This window comes from Enhydra lutris, unplaced genomic scaffold (assembly GCF_002288905.1).
Source record: "Enhydra lutris kenyoni isolate GAN:26980312 unplaced genomic scaffold, ASM228890v2 scaffoldscaffold4, whole genome shotgun sequence".
Lineage (NCBI taxonomy): Eukaryota > Metazoa > Chordata > Mammalia > Carnivora > Mustelidae > Enhydra > Enhydra lutris.
Window position 1 is genome coordinate 19,896,724 of NW_019154088.1, and position 20,922 is coordinate 19,917,645.

Below are 20,922 nucleotides of genomic sequence, written 5' to 3' on the forward strand. Positions count from 1 at the left end.
GCACGGGGCTATTGGCAGGAGCTGCTGGCTTGTGAAGTTTGGGGGATGAGGGAAATACCTCGAGTTTTCTCCCCTAGTATTTTCTCCCTTCATCCCAACTCCTAGTACTCTAAACATATCAGTGGAGATTCAAAGAAACAGCAAATACAGAAGATTTTGGGGGGATACAAAAACAAAAATGAAACCCCTCTTTCTCTTCTGAGAAAGGATACACATTCATTGTAGAAAATACAGAAAAACTCAGAAATGCCCAAAGAAGGAAACAAAAATCACCCTAAATCCTAGTACTGACTAACATCTAGGCTATTTCCTTCAGTTTTACTTCCATTTTATGTTTGTCTTTACATGCAGTGGATATTTCACGAAGACTTCTATTAACATCAGGTTATGAGCATTAAATAATCCTCAGAAACACATGACTACCATGGTTGTTGAATATTCCATATGCAGATATATTAAATCTGTTTAGCCATACCCTCTTAAGAGTTTTGCTTGTGTCTAATTTTTCTCCTTTACAAATAAAATTTTGATGACTTCTTACATAAATTTTGATGACTGTTCTTACATATCTCTGATGTTTTCTTCAGAATAGTTAAGGAACAGAATCCCTCAGAATAAAATTGTTGTAAGAAACAGTATGACTGGGGGAACCTGGGTGGCTCAGTGGGTTAAAGACTCTGCCTTCGGCTCAGGTCATGATCTCAGGGTCCTGGGATCCAGCCCTGCATTGGGATCTCTGCTCAGTGGGAAGCCTGCTCCCCCCGCTCCCCCTGCCTGATTCTCTGCCTACTTGTGATCTCTGTCTGTCAAATAAATAAATAAAATCTTTAAAAAAAAAAAAAAGAAATAGTATGACCAGATCAAAGGGGAGGTATATTTTGAAAGCTCTTGGATCATATGGCCAGACTGTTTTTCAGAAGGATGGACCAAGAGGCCTAACTCTTTAACCACATCATGTCCACAATGTAGCATTTCACGTCTAATACAAATGAGCATGGATCCCTTAAGCTTGCAGTTATTGGATTACAGGTGGTCTGAAAATGTTTTCAGGAGTTTATTTGCCATTTTGGATTTCCTACTTTGTAAACAGTCTAGATTTTATCAAACTCTTTCAAAAAATTGGGGTGTGTATCTTAGTGATGATGCAACCTCATTCATATCTAAAGGATTTCAATTTGGTCTGTCATATAGATGGCAAGAACTTTTCATAGATGTATGCTCTTATATTTTGTTATATGTTCTTTGGCAGATGGAAGTTTTACATTTTCATTTTTCAAAAAGATCTTATTAATTTGGTATTTATTTGTCTTCTCTCTGGCAAACCCTGAACCAACCACTTTCCCCAGGCTGCCTGGGGAGGTATAGGAAAAGGAACATATAGGGCATGGGAGAAATAATAACACATGGGAGAAATAATAAGTACCAAAAATATTTACTTATAGCAGTATTTCTTAACAGGAAAAAAACCCTGAATCTAAACTTTCAAAAATTAACTAGTTAAGTACATACTAGCCCATCTATAACATGGAATACTATTCAATTGCTAAGAAAATATAATGTAGATTGGCTACATTGGCATGGGAAAATGTTTACAGTCTATTGCTAAGTGAAAACAAATTATAAAGCATTTTGTTTTAAAATAAAAAAGAGAGGAATTCACCCAGCTGTGACTTTACTTGGGTTGGGAGATTAAGATATTTAATCCCCTACCCAAGTTTTCCTCAATGAATTCACTTTATTATGGTAATCAGAAAAACATTAATTTTGAAAAATAAAATTAAATCACTGCATTTCTCTTTCAAATAGGAAAAGTTCTCATAATTTAGAAGCATACCGTAGCATCATCTGATCCTGAAGCAAAGGCATCTCCACTTGGGTAGTACCTGCAGAGAGACAGTTTGGATAGAAAGCACTCCATTTGGGGTGGTGATTCTCAATCCTGGATGCCCGTCAGAATCATCTGGAAATCACTGGGAAAGTAGTCCCATGCTGAGCCTGTGGAATCAGAGTTGGCATCTCCACTGCGACATAAGAACCACTCATTATAGAGGTCAGAAGGGGAGGCTGATCTGGCTGGCCCACTGGCCTCTAGTTTTCTTTCCTTAAGTAGGGGACAGTGACAATGGCTTTGCAGAGTTTTGGTGAGGAGTAACTGAGATAATGTGTGTATTTGCACCAGGCACTGAACACAGAGCAGGCTGCCTGTAACCATAGTTTCCACTGATCTGGGACTTGGCTCAGCTCTGGGATAAGAAGTGATTATCTGCGTAAGACACTGGGATTGCAAAGACAAAGCCTCATGCAGATCTCTGCATGGACCACTGCCTCCATGTGATACTTCTGGCAAAGGACTTCACCTTGTCCAGCCTCAGTTTCCTTATTTGAAAAGTGAGGATGATAATGCATCTTCCCTTTTGTAAAGACTGAATAAGATAATATGGGCAAAGAACTTGGCATGGCCAGATGGAAAGCATTCAGCAAATGATACTTATTACTGTTACGTTCATTCTCTTCTCGGTTATCAGGCTTCAGAGGGAGAGAGGAGTCTACACTGAGACCTAACGGTTGTTGGAGGAAGAGGGATCAGGGTAAGGGGAACAGCACAGGTGAGAGAATGTGCATTTTAAGGAGTGAGTATATAGAGGTTTAATTTATTTTTGTGGCTTTATATCCCATCCAGCATCTTACCAACTTCACTTAATATCTGTATCAATTTCCTTTGATTTTTCAAGGTAATTATTGCACATTTGTCAAAAGCTACAGTCTTGGGACGCCTGGGTGGCTCAGTTGGTTAAGCGGCTGCCTTCGGCTCAGGTCATGATCCCGGCGTCCTGGGATCGAGTCCCACATTGGGCTCCTTGCTCATCAGGGAGCCTGCTTCTCCCTCTGCCTCTGCCTGCCATTCTGTCTGCCTGTGCTCGCTCTCTCTCCCTCTCTCTGACAAAATAAATAAATAAAATCTTAAAAAAAAAAAAAGTATAAAAAAAAAAAAGCTACAGTCTTTTTCCTTTTTCACTATCCTACAAGTGAGGGCAAGGACCTAGAAATTCTTACTAACATTTCTACTGCTCATGTAAATAAGCACTGCTACCGTTTTCTTCCTTTTAAGGGGAACAGGTCTACTGTCTTTCCCACTAAGTATAGTGAAGATTCTTCGATGATTATATTTCAAATACTGTCTTAACGATGCCATTTTCCAAATTTACATGTCAAGTCCTTGCCTCTCTCTTGGGAACCAGTTCATAGATCCTGCTACGTACTCAACATTTCTACTTGTGTATATAATACGCATCTCAAATGTAACTATCCCAAAACAGAGCTCTGTAATGCGTGTGCGACAACTGCCTCCTACCTCTGATTCCTCCAGCTTTCTCTGTCTTAGTAAATGGATCCCTGCTTACTGCCCCTTATAGAAGCTTTGGGTTCCCAAGCTCAGGATTCTTCTTCTGTAATGGAACCTCTCCATTTCACCCTGTGGAATTGGGGCTCAGGCAACCAGCACAAAAATGCTGATACTCTGGCTGCTGCCATTGCTAGGAGTAATAAACTGTCCTTCATCTTGAACCCAGGAGTCTCGTGTCTTCTACCAGCAGCTATGAAACTGTGGCAGTCTAACTTGATAGCTTGTAGCTAGGGTAAAATCTCAGAATCCTCACAATTCTGGACATTTCTGTCTCCACACTGTCTTTAGTTCCAGCCACTGTCACCTTTTCCTTGGACTCATGCAACTTTCTAATTGGCCATCATACTTCCATTTTTGCTTCCCCACAATCTGTTCTCCAAACAGCAGCCAGAGTGATCTCTCAAGGGCAAAACACAGACCATGTCAACCACCCCCCAAACTGGCATTTGGTTAGGTCCCTCCACATCTCATCTTAACCCAGCTCTCTGCAAGCCTGGCTCTTTCAAACATCGTTTTCTCAGAGAGGACTTCCCTGGCCATCCTAAGCAATAACCCACCCCATCCCATCTGCCTATTTAACTTTGCACATAGCACCATCTTAAATTAAATTATACATTTATTTGTTTGTGCTTTGTCATATCTCCTGCAAGAAAGTAGAGACCTTGTCTATCTTGTTCACAAAGTTCCTGGAACAATGTCTAGCATATAAGTCTCAATAAATATTTGCTGAATAAATGAATGAGAAATACTGACTCTGCTTAGGGAGGATAATAACAATTACTCTAAGTGCCACTGAATTAAATATCTCCAAGAGATCTGCAGCGCTGTTCAGGGTTACCACAAATCAGCCTTTCTTGCTGGGGGGACCTGTCTCAGCCAAGTCAAATGAGCCTGGAGGTGGTTCCTGGGCTGAGCATTATTACCCCACGCCAGGGATTGCCAGCAGAACAGGGAAGTTACGTGAACATTCTACTCACTGACCGGACACTGTTGATGTCAGATTCGTGTGTTTCAAAGGCCTGCACGCACTGGCCGGAGCGCATGTCCCACACCATGGCTTTCTTGTCACATCCCTACAAATGCAAAGTTACCCAGAGTTATGGTCACTGCAAGGCCGGTCTGCAGTCGGGCATGAGCTCTCGTTACGTAACAGCCGTTTACCTCCCATGGGTAAATGGCTCAACATGCTTTTCTGAGACTAGCATCACCTAAGGCTGCTTTCTTCAACCAATAAGCCCTGAGAAGATGAGATTGTCTTGGGGTGTGGGGAGCAAGAGAAGGCACCCAGCTGTCCCCTTTAGCGTGTTTTCTTCTTTTGTACCTTTCCAAGTGTGGGTGCAAACCCTCCAGAGCCTCCTTGCTTCCCCCTGGGCATTTCTCTCTTTGTTCTGTCCTTACTTCCTCCCTCCTCTTCATCTCTGCCTCCCTAAGCCCAGGGGGGAAGGGCAGGCACACACTAGGTGCACAGTGGGGCCACCCCGCTGTCTCAGGTGTACAGGACAGCCGGAGGCAAAGGGAGCGCCCCAGGAGCCGCTGGGTCATCTACGCCTCTGCAGCACGCTGGCTGGGGGTCATGACCTTGCCAGCAGCAAGATGTGGGTCTCCAGCAAGTCGCTGTCCTGGGCTTCCATCTCGCCACCTGTAAACGTGGCCCAGGAGATCCTAAACATGAGGTTTTCACATTATACTGTCCTGGCTCCAGGAGCATTTGACACATTCTTGCTGAGCAATGCTGTTATGGAACTTGGGTAGGACAATGTGGACTCTTAATAGTCAAATAGAAGACGTAATGGCTTAAAACTGGTGTTCAAGTTGCCGGTTTCAACCTCAGAGAGAAGAGAGGGATGAAGCACCACAACTAGTACCTCAGAAGCCCCACAGTGGGGGTTCAGCGCTCCAATCATCTTTAATGAGAACGCAGACAAAGCAAGCGGGAGCGTCTTCTCATCTTCTGAGGATACTAAGTCAAACGGAGTTTAGTGCTCTGAAGGAGACAGTATGATCTACAGTGCTATCAACTACTTGAAAAGGCAGTGCAGTTGAGGAGGCCCAGATACAGTTATTCGAAGGCCCAGAAATGAAACATACACAGGTGGGGCCAAATACCCAAAAAGAAACTGGGGTTCCTGCTGATTACAGGCCACACAGTCCCTGCCTAATGCCCAGCACCAAGACGCCGGCAGCTCGGAGCCAAGGGCCCCTGCGTCCTCCAGCTGCAAAGGACACGTGATGGTGTGTCCAGTGCCTCCTCTCCCCCCTCTCCTGACTAAAGTGAGACAGGACTCAAGCCAGGTCAGCTGGCTCAGTTCCCCACTCTTATTCCTGGCCATCCACAGAAACACTTGCCCTGACGTCTGTCTGACCTGCTGTTGGCTCCTCCACCTAATATATTCCACAGTATATCCCGGGGCAGTGGAGTACTGGTCTGCATCATGCCCAATTTACAGACGAGGAAATGGAGTCAGAGAGCAAAGCCGTGACCCCAGCATCCTAGTCTAGTGCTCCTGTGTGCCACCGTGGGCTTGTGTCTGACCCCGAGCCTTCAGATGCTCTGTTCCCTGTGTGCTGGGGTGGGAGGGTGCTGGTGATGCGCAGGGCTGGGGCAGGAGAGTGTCTCATGAGCCCCAAGCCCTGATCACACCACAATGCTGCCTCACCTCAGCAGCCATCTGACCAGCTTGGTACCCTTATGGCTCATCTCCAATGCTCTCAGCTGCTAACTCTGCTGTTTATTTCAGGGCACCTGAGTGGCTCAGTTCGTTGAGCGACTGCCTTTGGCTCCCGACATGATCCTGGAGTCCCTGGGTTGAGTCCCGCATTGAAGAAGACTCTCCTCTTTTCTCTGACCCTCCACTTTCTCCTGCTCGCTCTCTCTCTCTCAAATAGATAAATAAAATCTAAAAAATACCCTAAACATGTTCAAATGCAGCAGATACGCACCTCAAGTCACAGCATTCACATGTGGAGAACATTCCAGATACCTCTGCAGACTGAATGTCAGCCGCAGAACAGGAGACCCTCACAGCCCCTCACCATAACCGCCCACCACATGCTGCCCTTGCTGTGGGAGCAGGGGATGCGACAGCGAGCTGAGGACAATTCCTCCCAGAGAAATGTCCGGTCAACTCCCTAGAAATGACAAGAATTGCCACCATCACCCTCCCAAGGAGAGGAAGGACCCCGAGGGATTTTGCTTGGGCCTTTACCCCAGACACGAAGGTGTTGCCCGTTTCTGAGGGGGCCAGGTCCAAGCAGAGCACATCAGCCCCGTGTCCGTGGAAACTCTGCAGCAGCTGCCCGCTCTCCACGTCCCACAGTGCACACGTCCCGTCGCCGCTCGCTGTCAGGATCTGTCCCCAGAGAAGGACGGGAAGAACATTGGTATCAGGATCTGCGCTGGGGGAAAGTCACTCGGATGCTGAAAGCTGACCGGGGAGAAGGAGGCTCTTGGAACACACACACGGACACATGCCTTGCTATACCTGGATTCAAGCACAGAAGTATTTCTCCTGTCCTACAAAAACAAAGTCTCTTTGCGACATGCTCACTGTCCTCGTGATGTGTGTTTATGTGCCTGTCTCCAGGGGCACAAAGTCGAGCAGGGCCTCCGTGCCATATCCACAGAGCTCTGTGATGGCCCGGGGTCGTGGAGGGAGTGCTCTGTGAACGTCTGGGGGAATAGAACTGGCGCAACCCCCATGAGCAGGCCAGACACCTCAAGTGCTTCTCAGATCTTAACGTGCTCCCCAGCCATGGGGCTGCCTGCTAATATTGCACCTGGGCTGGGGCCTGGGACCATCCCCCCACCCCCAGCCCTCACAAACCCTCACCTGGTAGCAGTGAGGAGCACTGCACCCCACCAGGCAGCATTTTGTGAGACACGTGCCCCTGTGGCTGCTTCTCCCTAGAGCAGGGCCTAGATGGTCCTAGGGCCCCCCCAAGAGGGCCACAAGCATGTCCTCACAGACTCAACAAGCCTCTGCTGGGTGCTGACGACATTCAGCTGCCCTGCTAGTAGGCATTAATTAGGGTTTGCACGAAGACTGTGTCTTGGTCCCAGCTCTCCGCTCTCCCGGAGCACAGTTGAACAGAACTGGCAGTAAGACCTGACACCAACCAAATTCCCTGCCCCTGTGTTGAACAATTCCGAGCCCAGGCACACTCTCCTGGTGTTCTGTGAGGCAATACTGAGAACACGTGGAAACAATCTAGCGGCTTGCTTCAGGACACGCCTGCAGCTGCAAGATAAGACTGTGAACCAACAAAACAACTTATTTACCAAGACAAACAGCTTGCTCATCCAGACTCACTTCAAGACCTTCATCTTGTGGGGCTCCCTGATTCAAAGCTAGTAATGTTGTAGCCAGTTTCCTGCCTCAAGACACCCACCTTAAAAATCACTCAGCCTGGACCCCCAAACCCTCCAAGTACCCTTCCGTGATTTCTTCATTTTCAGATGCTATGGGGATTCTGGCAAGTTGGGGTTCTCCCTTGCTGCAGGTCTAAGAAGGTTTTGCTGGAGGAACGACTGGGTGGCTCAGTGGGTTAAAGCCTCTGCCTTCAGCTCGGGTCCTGGTCTCAGGGTCCTGAGATCGAGCCCCATGTCGGGCTCTCTGCTCAGTGGGGAGCCTGCTTCCTTCTCTCTCTCTCTGCCTGCCTCTCTGCCTACTTGTGATCTCCTTCTCAAATAAATAAATAAAATCTTAAAAAAAAAAAAGGTTTTGCTGGACAGCAAGTTTTTTCCGAGGATCTCAGCAGACAAGACTGTGATGACTCACGATGAAGTGAGAAGTGCTGAGATCCGGGCGGGCCCATGGGAGGGACAGCAAACCCACCCCAGCAACATCTGAGCTGCTCTCCAAGGATGAGTGAGTGCTGGCTGGGTGAAGGCCCACCTCTGCGGGAAAGGAGAGGTATGAGGACTTTAGCCTGTAGGCCAGACTGAGGGGAGGGGAGGGGAGGGGGTAAGCTTCCAAGGGAGATAAGATCAAGGGCAGATTTTAGGAAAACGTGTCTAAGGTCTGTGTGGCCACCCCTCAAGCTGCTTCTGTAAACTGACAAGTACAAAGGCCACACATACAGTGAGAGGAACGCTGTGATGCCTGGGGAAAAGCATGGTGAGTGGAGTTAGGGTCACAGTAGGTGGGTGAGTGTCTGTGTGTGTGTGTATGTGTGTGTGTGCCCACGCACGCCCATGGCTTGGGCTTAGGCTGAGCACAGCGCCCTGTGTCCGGGGGAAAGGCAGCGGAGACGCCGGGCTCAGCCTCTGGGAGCCAGCTGACCGTACTGCAGAGCCCGGGGCGGCCCTTACTGAGCTGCCATGGGCTGGAGGATTCACAAGGGCTAATAAGCTCTAGATGCACAGCCTCCTGATGCCCCACCTTCCTGCTGCTCCCAGGGTCTGGATGAGGTGATAAGACCACACAGGAAGGGGCTCTTGTGGCATCACGGCAATACTGTGGGGCCCTCTGTGGGTGGAGATTACCAAGGAAAGGAAATGAGCGAGCCCTGGGCTTAGGGACTGCAAGCCTTCAGTGTACCCATGGACCGCCCTGTACCTCCAAATTCCTCCTGCTGTTGGTTTTCTCTTCTCCTCTTCCCTCCTGTTCTTGTCCCTTCTCTCTTACACGCTGGGCCTAGCACTTACAAAGAATCTCCTTTTCTCTGCAGGAGGGAAACCACATTATACCCAGGGGACTCTACTTCCACCCTGGCCTGGTGCCTAACTGGCTGCAGCATGTTGGAGTGTGTTTCTTCCCAGACAGTCTGGGGAGGCCCAGACTCTCCTTGCAGCTAGGAGAAGCGGCTTTGGAGCTCCTCCCTGGAGCCAGAGCTGCTTGAGTTCCAGAGAGCTTAGGGTTCTCTGGCACAGACCTCAGGGCCCTCCTTAGAGCTCCCACTCATGGGCAACTCTCAAATTTGGGGACTCTCCAAGGCTGCAAATCTCCTGCCACTGTTCGTGGGCTTCTCCACCCTTGGTTTCCTTCAGGTGGCCTGGTTCACCCAACAAGATGGCCTAGGCTGGTAAAAGTTAGTTTATGAACGCACAAGACTTGGACTGGGTCTTAATTTCTGTACTTGTATTTTATAATATGCCGTAATTCCCTTCAGTCTCTCCAAGCCCATACCTATTCCTGTCCTAACACTTACAAAGGGCCAGTAATCTCCCATCTTTTTTGGGACACCCAAACAATCTGCTTTAAATGGTTACCTCAGTCTAGCTCTTTAATTTGCAGATTTTCGGGGCACCTGGGTGGCTCAGTGGGTTAAAGCCTTGGCCTTCGGCTAAGGTCATGATCCCAGGGTCCTGGGATGGAGCCCCACATTGGGCTCTCTGCTCAGCCGGGAGCTTCCTGGCTCTCTCTGCCTCTCTCTCTGCCTGCCTCTCTGCCTACTTGTGATCTCTGTCAAATGAATTAAAAAAAAAAAAATCTTAAAAAAAAAATTTGTAGATTTTCCATGCCATATTCTTCAACCAAAGAGATGAATATTTTTAAAAAGTTACAAGTAAATTCTTAATAGTAAAAAATATTTTAAAAATACTTTTAATAGGGGCGCCTGGGTGGCTCAGTGGGTTAAAGCCTCTGCCTTCGGCTCAGGTTATGATCCCAGGGTCCTGGGATCGAGCCCCACATCGGGCTCTCTGCTCAGCAGGGAGCCTGCTTCCTCCTCTCTCTGCCTGCCTCTCTGCCTACTTGTGATCTCTGTCTGTCCAATAAATAAATAAAATCTTTAAAAAAATACTTTTAATATTTTTGTGATCTTCACTACAATATAAGTAAAAATTGAATTTAAAAACAAAACACTCATCACGATAAATGCACGAAACAGACCCTCTTACTCGCGGTCAGTCATTTATTCTGGAATGTAGGGATTTTGTAGGTTTAACACCAGTCTTCTGCCAGCCTCTTGACTTTTTCTTTTTCCATCCTTGATCACCAGAATGGAAGGAAGCTCAAGGTTCATTAAGGTATCCCAACCAGGCCATGCATCAGAATCACCCAGGAAGCTGTGGGATACTATTAACAATAATAAAGTAATAAAACCTAACACTTACTGATATTTACCAGGGGCTGTACTATTTTACACAAATCATCTCACTGAATCCTCTGAGAACCTTATGAGAAAGGAGTTTACTACCATTCTCTCCTGAAGGTGAGAAAAAGAAAACAGAATAAAACTTTGTATGGGACTGACCAGCTGGGATACAGTGAAGCCGAGATTTGATCCGAGCGGTCTGACGCCAAGCCAAGACCTTTGCCCTGCTCTGTTTCCCAGGATACATCCCCACAGGAAGTGGCCCACAGAACCTTCTCTACCTGGGGCTGGCGGCTTGTTTGGAGGAAAGCACTTTCTCCTTCACAGGTGCCCCTTTGATCTCCACCTCCAGCACCTATGGCAACACAGAGGGGGTGGGCAGGGAGGGGGTGGTGATGGGACCCCACCAGAGGGACTTCAGATGTCTGAAGACTCACTGTTCTTGCATCCCTCTGAGCCTTCCTTCATCCAGACTAAATGTCCTCTGTTGCTTTGTCCTCAGCCCCAAAGACAGCGGGTTCTGGCACCACAGCCAGCCTGGGCCACAGCGCCCCCTACTGTACAGGTCTGTGAAAATCCTGGTGGCAAACGACGGGTGCAAACACTGCGGGTTCCAAGTCCCAACACCCCTCCGCTCAGCAATTAAACAGTTACCCAGTCCCCTGGTCTCCCTGCCGCTAGCCTCGCCTCCCCTTCCGACCCCAGTGAGATGAAAACACAGTGGGCCACGGAAGGCTTTCATCTGACTCAGAAGCTCTCCTGCTTAAAAGAAACCCAAATCTGACCTAGTGCCTGCAATGGCTGAGGCCAGACTCAAGGGCCCTGTGATCCGGCCCTGCCCACCTCTCAGGCTGCCTGTCTCCCTCTGGGCTGCCCTCACACTTCCCTGGCCACAGCCCCTCCCTCCAAGGCTGGCTCAGGCAGCCCTTTGCAGCAAGTTTGGGACCACCCCTCCCATTCCAAGCTCTCAGCTTCCCCCGCTGTTCAGTCACAGTTTCCGTGAAGGTCCTGAGAACAGAGCCTGAGTGTGAGCAAGTCCACCCCCGGAACCGGTGGTTATCTGGCAACGTGGGTGGTGGGCACCTACGAAGATTTGCTAAGTAGGCATGAATGAATAAACCGAGGATCCTTTAATGACGTGTTAAGAAACTTAGTCAAAGGGTTGAAGTTGTAATGTTTTCGCCTTGTAGTTTATTCAAAGTAGGGATCAGGCTTACTAGTGAAAGCCTTTTCTTTTGCTATTTGAGAAAACACAAGTGTGAGGTGTATAAAATGCACAACTCCGAAGCGCAGCAGCTCGTTAAAGTTTTACACACGTAAGCACATGCAGACTCAGACTGCAGGATAGGAATTTCCACGCCCTCAGAAGGTTCTCTGTTCCACTCCCACAACCACCAAGTTCATTAGAGGAGGATGTTTTATGTGGAATGCAGTTTATCTCAGCTCTGCCATTAATTAACAGTCCTGACTTTCCCCATTTTTGATTTATTAAAAATAATAATGATAACCAATGAAAAACAACAGGAGGGTCCTCTTAGAGCCAGCTGCTAGAGCATATCTCTCCTTACATACTTACATTGCAAGAGACAGGCTTTCAAACAAAGATTGTAACAAGAGACAAAGAAGGACACTACATAATGACAAAGGGAAAAATCCAATAGGAAGATAGAATGATTGCAAATATCGAGGCAACTCACATAGGAGCACCTAAATACATAAAGGAACTATTAACAGACACAAAGGAAGAAACTGACAGAAGTTTAATAATAATATGGGACTTCAACACTCCACGTACATCAATGGATAGATCATTTAGACAGAAAATGAACAAGGAGATAGTGGATTTGAGTGACACATTGGGCCAGATGAACTCAACATACATTTAGAATATTCCATCCCCAAACTAGAGGGTATCATGCTTAGCGAAATAAGTCAATCGGAGAAAGACAACTATCATATGATCTCCCTGATATGAGGGAGAGGAGATGCAACATGGGGGTTAAGGGGGTAGGAGAAGAGTAAATGAAACAAGATGGGATTGGGAGGGAGACAAACCATAAGTGACTCTTAATCTCACAAAACAAACTGAGGGTTGCTGGGGGGAGGGGGTGGGGTTATGGACATTGGGGAGGGTATGTGCTATGGTGAGTGCTGTGAAGTGTGTAAACCTGGCGATTCACAGACCTGTACCCCTGGGGATAAAAATATATGTTTATAAAAAATAAAATTAGGGGCGCCTGGGTGGCTCAGTGGGTTAAGCCGCTGCCTTCGGCTCAGGTCATGATCTCAGGGTCCTGGGATCGAGTCCTGCATCGGGCTCTCTGCTCAGCAGGGAGCCTGCCTCCTCCTCCTCTCTCTCTCTGCCTGCTTCTCTGCCTACTCGTGATCTGTCTGTCAAATTAAAAAAAAATAAATAAATAAAAAAAATAAAAAAGAATATTCCATCCCCAAACAGTGGGATACACATTGTTTTCAAGTACACAAAGAACATTCTCCAGAATGGATCACACCTTAGGCCACAAAACAAGTCTCAGTAAATTCAAAAAGACTGAAATCATATCATTCATCTTTTTTTTTTTTTAAGATTATTTATTTATTTATTTGACAGAGAGAGAGATCACAAGTAGACAGAGAGGCAGGCAGAGAGAGAGAGAGGGAAGCAGGCTCCCTGCTGAGCAGAGAGCCCGATGCGGGACTCGATCCCAGGACCCTGAGATCATGACCTGAGCCGAAGGCAGCGGCTTAACCTACTGAGCCATCCAGGCGCCCATATCATTCATCTTTTTAAGCACCACAGCTGAGCACAGTCAATCACAAGAAAACACCTGGGAGGAATACAAACTACACTGAGGCTGAATTACAGGCCACTAAATAACAGATGGGTCAACTAAGAAATCAAGGAGGAAATGAAAATACATGGAGACAAGTGAAAACAAAAACCCAACAGTCCAAAATCGTTAGGATGCAGCAAAAATGTCCCCTAAGAGGTCCAGTTATAGCAAAATAGGTGTACCTCAAGAAGCAAGAAATATCTTGAATAAACAACCCAACCTTATACCTAAAGGAGCTAGAAAAAGAACAAAGGCCAAAGCCAGTAGAAGGAAATAATGAATATTAGAGAAGAAATAAATGACATAGAGACTAAAAAAAAAAAAAAAAAAACCCAAAAAAACCCAAACAATAGAACACATTGATGAAACCAGGAGCTGGTTCTCTGAAAAGATCAACAAAATTGATAAACCTTTAGGCAGACTCATCAAAAAAGAAAAGAAAGAACTCAATATCAGAAATGAAGGAGAAAAAAATAAAAGCTGACACTAGAGAAACACAAAGGATTGTAAGAGGATATTATGATAAAAATTATATGCCATATCCAAATTGGATAATCTAGAAGAAATAGATAAATTTGTAGAAACACATAACCTTCCAAAACAGAATCAAGAAGAGATAGAAAATTTGAACAGATGGGTTACTAGCAATGAAATTGAATCAGTAATTTTACTTTTTTTTTTTTTAAGATTTTATTTATTTATTTGACAGAGAGAGATCACAAATAGGCAGAGAGGCAGGCAGGGTGGGGGGGAGGCAGGCTCCCCGATGAGCAGAGAGCCGGATGCAGGGCTCCAACCCAGGACCCTGAGATCATGACCTGAGCCGAAGGCAGAGGCTTAACCCACTGAGCCACCCAGGTGCCCCTTGAGTCAGTAATTAAAAAAAAAACTCCTGAAAAACCAAAGTCCAGGACTAGAGGGCTTCACAGGTAAATTCTACCAAACACTTAAAGTAGAGTTAATACCTATTGAATCAAATTGTTCCAAAAAATAGAAGAGAAAGGAAAGCTCCCAAATTCATTTTACAAAACCAGCATTACCCTGATACCAAAACCAAAGACACTACAAAAGAAGAGCACTACCAGCCAATGTCTCTGATGAACATAGATACAAAAATCCTCAACAAAATATAAACAAACTGAATTTAGCAATACATTAAAAAAATCATTCACCATGATCAAATAGATATTTATTCCAGAGATACAGGGTGGTTCAATATTCACAAACCAACATAATACATCACATTAACGAGAAAAAGGATTAAAAACCTTATAATCATCTCAGTAGATGCAGAAAAAGCATTTGACAAGATTCAACATCTATTCATGATAAAAACTCTCAATGAAGTAGATTTAGAGAGAACATAACTCAACATAATAAATAATAAAGGCCATAAGTGAAAACTCACAGCTAACATCATAGTCAATGGGGACAAACTGAGAGCTTTTTCTCTATGATCAGGAAGAAGATAAGGATGTCCATTCTCACCACTTTTACTCAACATAGTACTGGGAGTCTTAGCCACAGCAAGCAGACAAAAAGAAAGAAAAGGCATCCAAATTGGTAAGGAAGAAGTTAAAGTGACACTATTTACAGATGACTTGAGAGTATATAGAAAACCCTAAGGACTCCAGCAAAGAAACTACTAGAACTGATAAATGAATTCAGTGATGCTGCAGGATAAAAAATTAATACACAGAAATAAGTTGCATTTCTACACACTAATAATGAAGCAGCAGAATGAGAAATTAAGAAAATAATCCCATTTACAATTGCACCAAAAAGAAGAAAATACCTAGGAATAAACTTAACCAAGGAGGTTGAAAGACCTGTACTCTGAAAACTATAAAACATCAATGAAAGAAACTGAAGACGACACAAACAAATGGGAAGATATTCCATGTTCCAGAACCAATATTGTTAAAATGTCCATACTACCCAAAGCATTATTTAATACTCCCTATTAAAACACCAACAACATTTTTCACAGAACTAGAACAAACAATCCTAACACTTGTATGGAACCACAAAAGACTCCAAATAGCCAAAGCAATCTTGAGAAAGAAGAACAAAGCTGAAGGTAGTACAATCCCAGCTTTCAAGATATACTACAAAGCTGTGGTAATCAAAGCATTATGGTACTAGTGCAAAAACAGACGCATAGATCAATGGAACAGAGTAGAGAGCTCATAAATAAATCCATGCTCTTATGGATTAATTGACCAGGAAAGGAAGCAAGAAATATCTAATGGAAAGAAGACAGTGTCTTCAACAAATGGTGCTGGGGAAACTGGACAGCTATATGCAAAAGAATGAAACTGGGCCACTTTCTTAGACCACACACAAAAAGTAAACTCAAAATGGATTAGAGACTTAACATGAGAACTGAAGCCATAAAATTCCTAGAAGAAAACATAGGCAATCATTTCTTTGACATTGCCGTATAAACATTGTTCTAAATATGTCTCTTCTGCTAAGGGAAACAAAAACAAAATCAAACTATTGGGATTACACCAAAATAAAAGACTTTTGCACAGTGAAGGAAACCATCAACAAAACAGAAAGATAACCTACTGAATGGGAAAAGATATTTGCATATGACATATCTAATAAGGGGTTAATATCCCCAATACAGAAAGAACTTATACAACTCAACACCAAAAGAGGCAAATAATCTAAGTTAAAAATGGCAGAGGACTTGAATAGACATTTTTCCAAAGAAAACATAGAGGTGGCCAAAAGAAACATGAAAAGATGCTCAACATTACTCATTATCAGGGAAATGCAAAGGAAAATTACAGTGAGATATCACTTCACAACTGTCAGAATGGCTAATATAAAAAACACAAGAAATAGTAAGTGTTGGCCAGGATGTGGAGAAAAAGAATCCTCTTGTACTGTTGGGGGGAATGCAAATTTTGGTTCCTCAAAAGTTAAAAACAGAACTACCCTATGATCTAGTAATTTTACTAGTGGGTATTTTACCCAAAGGAAATAAAAATGCTAATTAAGAAAGATGTGTGTACCCCAATGTTTATTGCAACATTATTTATCATAGCCAAATTATGGAAGCAACCCAAGTGTCCATCCATAGATAAACAGATAAAGAAGATGTGGCATACAGATACAGATAGATAGATACACACACACAATGGAATATTATTCAGCCATAATAAAGAACGAGATCTTGCCATTTGCAAAAACATGGATGGAGCTACAGATTATAAAGCTAATAAGTGAGATAAGTCAAAGAAAGCCAAATAACATGATTTCACTCACATGAGGAATTTAAGAAACAAAAAAAGAAAAAAAAAGAGACAAATCAAAAAACAGACTCTTAATACAGAGAATACATTGATGGTTGCCAGAGGGGAGGGATGGGTGAAATAGTAAAGGGGATTATAGATAAAGAGCACATTTATCACGACGAGCAGTGAGAAGTGGATAGAACTGTTTATTCATACTGTGCATGTGAAACTAATATAACACTGTACGTTCACTGTACTTGAATAAGATGATGATAATGATGATGATGATAATGATAATAATAGAAGGACACTGCAAAGCTACCTTCCTCTCCTTGCCACCCCTCCTTGGTCCTCTGTCACTTCCCTTGCTCCCCGACAGGCTGAGAGCCACCAAACGGCCATTTACTGACCTGCATGTCTGAGTTGGTGAAGCTGCAGGCCGACAGGTAGTTGGTGTGCATAGCGACGGACTTCTTTTTGGCAGCCATGTTTTCATTTTTGTCAAACGTCAGTGGGTACACAGAACACTTATTATCCAGACCACTAGCATGGAAAGAAAGAAGTGTCAAATGCTAATATAAGGCAACAGGATACACATTCTCCTTCAGGCAAACTTTTCAAAATGTTTTCCTTTGGCAACAACGTGTGTTGTAAACTTTCCCCCCAACCTGGAAGATTTTCAAATGTACCGTAAAATTGAAAGAAAAATGGTACAGTGAGCACCCAGATCCCTTCACCTACATTCACTAACTTTGCCTTCTGTCATATTTGTGGGAGCAAACTCTGAACCCATTTGAAGGAAGATGTAGACATGACATGTTACACCTAAAGATTTCAATTTGTAAATGTACATCTTCTTAAAAAAAAAAAAAAGAACATTCTCCTAGGTAGACACTAGATCACTATCACATCTGAGAAAACCAACACAGATTCCATAACAGTATAATCAACCATCTGTATTCAATCTTCCCCAGTTGTCCCCAGGATCCAGTGCCCCATCAAGTTTCACACACGGCATTCGGTTTTTATAGCTTTTTGAGATCTTTTAATTTAGAAAATACCTTCCACCTCTGTTTTTGTTGTTCAAACAAGAGATCTTAGGCCAACAGTCTTATAGAATGTCACATATCCTGGACTCGTCACATTGTTTCACAATGGTCATGTTCAAGTATAACATTTTCCGTACTACTAGTATACAGGTGATACTGTGTACTCCTTTCTCTTTCTCCTGCTTCACTTCAGGAGGTTTGCCATGCCTACTGTCTAGAGACTGGTGATGCCGACTTGGATCACTTGGTCAAAGTGGGGAGCACTACATCACAGCATGGCAAACGTGACTTGCTTGTAATTAGTAACTAGGGTTTGCCACTTCAAGACCATGTGAAGATCCTGCTTCCCAACAACCTTTCACACAATGACGTTAGCATGATTATCTTGTTTGAATCAAATGTTATTTTAGGAGAACAAAATGGTGACCTTCCGATTCGATCATTCCTTCTGCATTTATTAGCTAATGTTTTTTGGTAAATAAAAATTCCCCCTCCTCTCACTGTATATACCTGTAGGTTCTTTTTTCTCTTCAACTCTGTTATGAGCCATTACTATCACTATCCCAAATGAGGCTCACATTGTCCCACATTTGGACAGTGGAGGGCCCCTTCAAGCAGCTCCTGTTTCTGTTGGGTATGACCCCACTGGTCCCTGGACGTTTCCTTGCTTTCTGGAACAAGAAAATATCCTAGGCTCACTTTATCCTTTTCCTGCCCCAGAACTACAATCAGCCTTACTCCAAGGAGCCCTGCTTCCTTTTAGTGGACAATGACATTGGGGGGGGGCACTCTCTTCGGATGCCCTGGGGATGCTAGGGGAAACCTTAGCTTTTCCAACTGCTCAAGGGGGCAGGTGTGGACTTGGGATGCTTCTTACCAGTAATTCATAAGCTTGTGAGTGAGAACAATTTCCAGTTAGGCTGTGGCATTGCACCAACATGCTCAGTTAAGTTTTTTTTAAAAAGATTTTATTTGAGAGTAAGAGAGAGAACACGAGTAGGGGAGGGGCAGAAGTGGGAGAGAAAGGGAGAGAGACAATCTCTCAAGCAGACTCAGCCCGGGGCAGGACTTGATCCTATAACCCCGAGATTGTGACCCCAGCCAAAACCAAGAGCCGGATGCTCAACTGACTGAGCCACCCAGGTGCCCCTGCTCAGTTTAGTTTTTTTTTTTTTTTTTTAGGATTTTTTTTTTTTTTTTTTGTCAGAGAGAGAGAGAGAGAGAGAGAGAGAGCGAGAGTGAGCACAGGCAGATAGAGTGGCAGGCAGAGGCAGAGGGAGAAGCAGGATCCCTGCTGAGCAAGGAGCCCGATGTGGGACTCGATCCCAGGAAGCTGGGATCATGACCTGCCGCAGGCAGCCACTTAACCAACTGAGCCACCCAGGCGTCCCTCAGTTTAGTTTTTGATGCTCTTTCCTCGTCCACTGGACCCCATATTTTAAATATTTGTTAATATTACACCAATATTTATACCTTGAACTCCCTTTGCTTCTTTTTCCTAACAAGGTGCAAGGCAGCCAGTGCAGTCAGTCACTGACCGTCTACCACACACCAGGGCCAGGAGACAGATACGACAGAGAGGAAGGCACGAGCCGCTCCCCCTCTCTGAGGAGGCTGTCACCACAAACCTGTCTTCCTGGGCCTTGTAAAATTACTCTCTTCCCTGCTTGGCCCCCGCCCTCATGGAAGTCTTCCCACTGGGTTCAAACAAGAAATAGCTGACAGAACCATTCTCCAAACTACTGCTAGAAGACACTGTTCACGGGCCGACCGATGGCTCAGTTGGTTAAGCAGCGGGCTCTTGATTTTGGGTCACGTCACAATCTCAGGGTCAGGAGACGGAGCCCTGCCTGCATCAGGCTCTGTACACAGCAGGGAGTCTGTTTGAGATTCTCTCCCTCTGCCCCTCCCCCCACTCGCTCATTTTCTCTAAAAAAATAAAAACAAACAAAAATAAAGACACTATTCACTATGTTATTATATCCATTGCATATTGCAGAAGGATCTACCCGATATATTCTTTTTGAAATACAGACCCAGCTAGCTGATATCTCAGTATCAAGTATTGAGAAATGATGTAACTTCTTCAGCTCTATGCATCTGCTAACATTAATGCCCAGTTAGAAACATATTACCCAGAATTTTTAAAAAAAAATATAGAGTACTTATTATTCCTAATGAGTAAGAACTGATCTTCCCTAAAGAGAGGTCAGCTTTTGCCCTCAGCTGCTGGGAGGTCATCTTTGAGCCTCTAGAATGGCCCCCCTGATTGGAGAGAAGACTTGGCTCAAAGACTGTCTAACAGTGTGATTTATGATGGGGGCTTTAGGGCACACACTGTGAGTTCTGACCTCCCACAGGACCCAGAAACTAAAGGTATTAGCCTAAACCTCTAGGACACACTGGAGACTGAGGGTCAGCTACATGGGCTGTACGTGATTGAGTCCCAGGAAAAACTCTGGACCCCAAAGACTCAGGCAAGTGTCCCTGGTTGCTAATCCTCTGTATCATCACGCACAGTGGCCAGGAGGAGCTAATACCATCCATGACGCCATAGGGAGGGGACGAATGAAACTCCAGGTTTAGACCCAGCCTGGACTCTGTCCTGGGTACCTCTTCCTTTGGTTGGTTCTAATTTGTATCCCTGCACTGTGAGAAAACTGTCAGCCTAGGTAGACAGTTCTGTGGTTGTTCTAGCAAATTATCAAACCTGAGGGTGATTGTGGGGACTCCCAAGTTTGTGGCTGAGAGCCGAAATGACAAGTTTTGTGGGGATGGTGCTTTATTTTTGGGGGGGAGGGCGGATGGTGCCTTCTAACTATACAGCTGGCCGAACTCCTTTGCACTTATCTTATTGTGTGTATGTATACACACAAAAAAATAAATGTATTTACACACAGCATATACACAAATACATATATACCTATATATATCACGTGTGTGTATGTCTGTCTCTTATTGTGCTTACCTCATATCCTGGCAAGAAGTAAATGGGAATGGATCTTATATAAACATTACCATTCAGTTACAAAATGGAAATATAACCTACTTTTGCATTATTTAAAAAAAATTAGAAAATATGAAATACATGTGTGTGAACAGGGGTTCCAAAGGCACACGGGGTCTTGGCAAGTGGAAAGTGAATGAAAAGATGCCCCAGGGGCACTTGGGTGGCTCAGTGGGTTAAGCCTCTGCCTTAGGCTCAGGTCATGATCTCAGGGTCCTGGGATCGAGTCCCGCATCGGACTCTCTGCTCGGCAGGGAGCCTGCTTCTCCCTCTCTCTCTGCCTGCTTCTCTGCCTACTTGTGATCTCTCTCTGTCAAATAAATAAATAAAATCTTAAAAAAAAAAA

At 44.7% G+C, this 20,922-nt stretch overlaps 1 protein-coding gene across 1 annotated transcript in view; it reads right to left on the reverse strand.

Moving 5' to 3' along the window:
- Positions 1–20,922, reverse strand: part of LOC111140421 (G protein subunit beta 5) — a 42,603-nt gene that overhangs the window by 4,890 nt on the left and 16,791 nt on the right. Inside the window, exons 5-8 of the mRNA XM_022492679.1 lie at positions 16,931–17,063; positions 6,610–6,753; positions 4,385–4,476; positions 1,835–1,883 (exon numbers count right to left, since the gene is read on the reverse strand). Of these exons, the coding sequence (XP_022348387.1) occupies positions 1,835–1,883; positions 4,385–4,476; positions 6,610–6,753; positions 16,931–17,063 (418 nt within the window). The remainder of the gene's footprint in view (positions 1–1,834; positions 1,884–4,384; positions 4,477–6,609; positions 6,754–16,930; positions 17,064–20,922) is intronic.